The sequence below is a fragment of the Palaemon carinicauda genome, chromosome 29 (genome assembly GCF_036898095.1).
Source record: "Palaemon carinicauda isolate YSFRI2023 chromosome 29, ASM3689809v2, whole genome shotgun sequence".
NCBI classification, from domain to species: Eukaryota; Metazoa; Arthropoda; class Malacostraca; order Decapoda; family Palaemonidae; genus Palaemon; species Palaemon carinicauda.
Genome location: NC_090753.1, coordinates 78,509,414 through 78,515,413, shown reverse-complemented (window position 1 = coordinate 78,515,413; position 6,000 = coordinate 78,509,414). Strand labels below are relative to the sequence as shown.

Genomic DNA, 6,000 nt, shown 5'->3' with positions numbered 1-6,000 from the left:
CCCTTGCGATCTCGTACAACGTCATAGAGTGGGTCCCTCCTTGCTTGGAGATGTACGCCAAAGCCGTGGTGTTGTCCGAGTTCACCTCCACCACTTTGCCTTGAAGGAGGGACTTGAAGCTTTTCAAGGCCAGATGAACTGCCAGTAGCTCCTTGCAGTTGATATGCAACGTTCTTTGACTCGAGTTCCAAGTTCCCGAGCATTCCCGACCGTCTAATGTCGCGCCCCAGCCCGTGTCCGATGCGTCCGAGAAGAGAACGTGGTTGGGAGTCTGAACAGCCAGGGGCAGACCCTCTCTGAGGCTGATACTGTCCTTCCACCAAGTCAGGGAAGACTTCATCTTCTCGGAAATGGGGATCGAGACCGCTTCTAGCGTCTTGTCCTTTTTCCAGTAAACAGCTAGGTGATATTGAAGGGGACGGAGGTGTAGTCTTCCTAACGAAACGAACTGTTCCAGGGATGATAGTGTCCCTATCAGACTCATCCACTGCCTGACTGAACATCGTTCCTTCTTCAGCATGTTCTGGATGCATACCTGGGCTTGACTTGTTCTGGGGGCCGACGGAAAAGCCCGAAAAGCTTGACTGTGAATCTCCATCCCTAAATACACAATAGTTTGGGATGGGACCAGTTGAGACTTTTCCATATTGACCAGGAGACCCAATTCCTTGGTCAGATCTAGAGTCCACTTTAGATCCTTCAGACAGCGACGACTGGAAGAAGCTCTTAGAAGCTAGTCGTCCAAATAGAGGGAGGCTCTGATGTCCGCTAAATGAAGGAATTTGGCTATATTCCTCATCAGCCTCGTAAACACAAGAGGAGCTGTGCTTAGGCCAAAGCACAGGGCTTGAAACTGGTAGACAACCTTTTCGTAAACGAATCTCAGAAAAGGTTGGGAGTCTGGGTGGATGGGGACGTGAAAGTATGCGTCCCATAGGTCTAAAGAGACCATCCAGTCTTCCTTTCTGACCGCTGCTAGAACGGACTTTGTGGTCTCCATGGCGAACGTCTGCTTTGTGACAAAGACATTCAGCGCACTGACGTCTAGCACCGGCCTCCACCCTCCTGTCTTCTTTACCACTAAGAAGAGACGGTTGTAGAAGCCCGGGGATTGATGGTCCAGGACTTTGACTACCGCTCCCTTTTCTAGCAAGAGAGACACCTACTGCTTCAATGCTCGTCTCTTGTCTTCCTCTCTGTACCTGGGAGAGAGATTGATGGGAGACGTTGCTAGAGGGGGTTTTCGTACAAACGGGATCTTGTACCCCTCTCTGAGCAACTTCACAGATTGTGCATCTGCGCCTCTCTTCTCCCAGGTCTGCCAGAAGTTCTTGAGTCTGGCTCCCACTGCTGTCTGAAGAAGGTGGCAGTCAGACTCTGCCTTTAAAGGACTTGGTACCTTTCTTCTTCCCACGTCTCCCTTCGGCACGAGCACCTCCTCTGCTGGAGGCTCTGCCACGAAAGGGCAGAATGAATCTGGACGCTGGAGTGTCCATCCTGGGTCTTGACAAGGTAGGCAAAGGGGTGGCTTTGCGGGCAGAGGACGCAACTAGGTCATGGGTGTCCTTCTGAATCAAAGAAGCAGCAATCTCCTTAATCAAGTCCTCTGGAAAAAGGCACTTTGAGAGAGGAGCAAACAGAAGTTCTGATCTTTGACACGGTGTCACTCCAGCTGACAGGAAAGAGCAAAGGTTCTCACGTTTCTTGAGGACCCCGGATACGAACGAAGCCGCAAGCTCACTAGATCCGTCACGTATGGCCTTGTCCATGCAGGACATTATGAGCAAGGAAGATTCCTTGTCAGAAGGGGAGATCTTCCTGCTCAAAGCTCCCAGACACCAGTCCAAAAAGTTAAAGACCTCGAAGGCTCTAAATACTCCTTTCAACAGATGGTCTAGGTCCGAAGGAGACCAGCATATCTTAGAGCGTCTCATGGCTAGCCTGCGGGGAGAGTCTACCAGACTTGAGAAGTCGCCCTGGGCAGAGGCAGGAACTCCCAAGCCGAGAACTTCTCCCGTGGCATACCAGACGCTCGATCTGGAAGAGAGTTTCGCAGGGGGAAACGTAAAGGCTGTCTTCCCTAGGCTCTTTTTGGACTGCATCCAATCTCCTAAAACTCGTAAAGCTCTCTTTGACGAGCGGGCGAGGACGAGTTTCGTAAAGGCAGGCGAGGATGACTGCGTACCTAAAGCAAACTCTGACGGAGGAGAGCGTGGAGCCACAGACACAAACTGGTCCGGATACATCTCTTTGAACAGAGCAAGAACTTTTCTAAAGTCCAAAGAGGGTTGCGTGGTCTTGGGTTCGTCAAGGTCCGAATGTGGTTCATCAACGTGTGCCGCATCGTCATCATCAGAGAGTCCATCATCCGAGAATTGTGGAGGAAGCGGCAAAGGAGTAGGAATCGGCTGATCAGCTGAGTCCGGTAGCACGGGTGCACGCGTGACTGAACCGGACGCAACGTCATGGAACTGTTGCCCAGTCTGTGAACTGGCAACAACCATAGCAGCGCGGGGACGCATAGCGTCTACTCCAGACTGTCTAGTCTGATGTGGGCGAGCAGAGGCAACCACACTGGGTTGCGGAGGTTGACGCACCGCGTCAAAACAAAACAACTTAGACTGTTGTTGTACCTCGCGAACGTCAACGGAAGGTTCCGTGCGTCGCTGAACGTCAACATGCGGCTGGCAGGGAGCACTGGAACGCATGGGTGGCGGGACTCTCTCAGCTGGAGTGCGGAAGAAGGTCGCCTCAGCGTCCACAGGACGCACAACCGTGGTTGGTTGTAGGCAAGAGGTTGGTTCAGCATCAACCTTCTCCGCACGAAAGTCCTGCATCAGTGACGTTAACTGATACTGCATGGACTGCAGCAAAGACCACATAGGGTCTACAGGAGCAGGTGCAGCGACAGACGGTGTGACTGCCTGAGGCGGTACCGCTTTGCCTCTGGAAGACTGCAGCGAGTCCGAACTGACCCAGTGGCTACAACTGGGCCGTTGGACTTGCGCGGAAGGGACCGACTTGCGCTTAAGAGGCCGCGAGACCTTGGTCCATGGTTTCTTACGAGAAACCTCTTCCGCAGACGAGGAATAAATGGGCTCTCTCGTCTCTGTGTGGGTGGGGCGATCTTGGTTAGATACGCCCGAAACCACGGAGGGAACGTCTGTTCGCTGATTAAAGCCTCTCGAACCCTTTGGTCGTACGACATTGCTTCTCCCCTGGACTTGGGAGCTTGCAAGAGGTCCCGGACTAGGAGGACGACAGGCACGAACAGACGAACCCTCAAGCGCAACACTATCCACAACACTATCACTCACTTTATCACTACCCACTGCACTCTTACACTTCAGCTCCTTGACGTCCGCCATGAGCTGGTTACGGTCACTAGCCAAGGACTCGACTCTCTCACCCAGAGCTTGGATGGCACGCATCATATCTGCCATCGAAGGTTCTTGAGTGCCAGAAGGGGGATTAGGAGCAACCACTACAGGGGAAGGAATAGGTTGTGGGGCATGAGGAGAGGAAAATTCAACGGAGCGAGATGAACTTCTCCTGACTCTATCTCTCTCTAGCCTACGTGTATATTTCTGGAATTCGATAAAATCGAATTCCGAAAGCCCAACGCATTCCTCACATCGATCTTCCAATTGACAGGTTTTATCCCGACAATTGGAACAAACGGTGTGAGGATCGATAGAGGCCTTCGGAAGACGCCTTGAACAGTCCCTAGCATTACACTTCCTGAATTTAGGGACTTGAGAAAGGTCAGACATTTTGAATTGGTCAAAGGGGAATTCAAAAACTATCATAAGTCATCAACAAATAATCCGATATCAACAAAAGAATGCAAGGATTTATTGAAGATAAAGCCTGCAAAGCGAAAGCTCAAAACTAGAAACGTGTACTTCACCAAAAAGTTGTGAAAACCAATCCAGTTAGCAACAGCGAATTAGTAGGTCTTGCCGGTGGCACGACAGAGAGAAAATTGAGTTCTTTGTTTACATTGAGTACTGAGTACCTGCACGACAGATGGCGCTGTTGAAGTACACCCCCTACCTGCATAGCGATCGCTGGCAGATTTTTAACGTAGAGTTTTCTGTCGAGCAGCAGAGCTGCAGCTTATATAATCACCGGCTAAGTTAAATATTGAAAATTGAAAATTTTACTACTCTAAATTTCATACATAAATTTTTGTTAGCCACATTTTCCTTTCCAAATAAGAAGTGAAAGATTTTCAAAACTGATCACTGTGGATCAGAGAAAAAATTCAGTTGAAATTAAGACTTCAAAAACCAAGACTATAATGGGTATGTATGAAAAAAGAAAAATTAAAAGGTTGACATCTAAGGTAAAAAGGGTAATTTTAATACACTTGATATCCAAAATAGCTAATATTGAAAATAAATATACAAGATCTGAGAAAACAATTTCAAATAATCAATACAAAATGGCAGAGGTTAAACTCTAGCACCCTAAAGGGAGTACCATGCAGTATATTTTGCATGGCACACTGTAGATGGTACAATAGGTTCTTTGCAGCATCTCTCAAGCCACGCTTTACTGCTTTTCACTTTGTCTTTTTATGTTCTTCCCACGCAAACCTACAAAACTTCTTCCACTTTGCCATGCGCTAATTCTAACCTCTCATATAAGTTTAAATCCCTCTGGCAAATCATATAATTCTATAAAACATGACTCATTGGTCTTCTTAAACTGCTATCCTCAGAATGGATGTTCTTGAGGCATTAACGCATCTATTCTGCATGCATTATTTTTTCTGGATGTGGTACTATGATAAGGGTATGAACTTTAACTGAATTCTATTCTTAAGATTTAAATCAAGATATTGTAGCCATTCCCAGTTTTACAAACTATTACAAACACTTAAAAAATATCTATTTTCATGAGGTCTTTGAACAAATCCCTGCAAATTATAGATAACAGACTAACTATACTTTATTTGCTTCAAGAAATATCATTCCCATCAGCTTGTCTGCAACATTCAATCATTTATTTCCCCTAAAATCACATAATATATCATATGAAATACAGTATGTATACTAGTGTTAAGTATTGAAATAAATTATTTAAATACGGATCACTTTTACATATTTATATTCAGGTGCAATAAAATTAATTTTTTTATATACTTTAACATAATAGAGTCTTAGTATTTTAATATGTATTAATGTATAAAAATATTGCCAAAATTGAGAATGTCCTTACAGGTAATAATTTTAGTTGTGATGGGGTATTTCACAACGAATACTGCAATACTGTTTCACAATGAATACAAATCTAATCTTCATCAGAGTCAAAGCCAGCTCTTCGATTGACCTGTGCTCCAGCATTCACAGCAATCAAGAAATCCTGCTGCTTGCCTTCCTTTAATCTCTGTCTAATTAGTTCTGCAATTGCCTTGTCAGTCCTCCTCTCCAGCTTGTCCAACTGTGATTGAATCCCTCGTTTCAGATCGAAAGTTATCTTTTTGGGGGCCAAATTACTGATCTCAACCTGAAAGAAGGTAAAATATGTATTGGTTTTATAAGACCTCATAACTGTGTATACGGTATAGTACAACATTACTGTACAGAGGTCCTTAACTTACAAACTTAATTGATTCCAGGAAGCTGTTTGTAAGTGTAATTTTATTAAATTTGGCCTAAGTTAGGCCTAACCTGAATTCCATGCCTATGCTTTCCAGCTACAAAAGTCAACAAAGAGCCAGGTTTCATATGAAATAAATATGTTATTTTGATAATAAAATAAATTTTTCAATATACTTACCCGGTGATTATAATAGCTGCAACTCTGTTGCTCGACAGAAAACTCTAAGGTAAAATTCGCCAGCGATCGCTACACAGGTTGCGGGTGTGCCTAACAGCGCCATCTGTCGTCCAGATACCCAGTACTCAATGTAAACAAAGAACTCAATTTTCTCCTCGTTCCACTGCGTCTCTATTGGGGAGGAAGGGAGGGTCCTTTAATTTATAATCACCG

The 6,000-nt window shown here is 45.6% G+C and overlaps 1 protein-coding gene across 1 annotated transcript in view; it reads right to left on the bottom strand.

Moving 5' to 3' along the window:
* Positions 1 to 4,345: 4,345 nt before the first annotated feature.
* Positions 4,346 to 6,000, bottom strand: part of LOC137622833 (coiled-coil domain-containing protein 12-like) — a 50,352-nt gene continuing 48,697 nt past the window's right edge. The window contains exon 4 of the mRNA XM_068353414.1: positions 4,346 to 5,514. Within this exon, the coding sequence (XP_068209515.1) occupies positions 5,299 to 5,514 (216 nt within the window). The 3' untranslated portion in view covers positions 4,346 to 5,298. The remainder of the gene's footprint in view (positions 5,515 to 6,000) is intronic.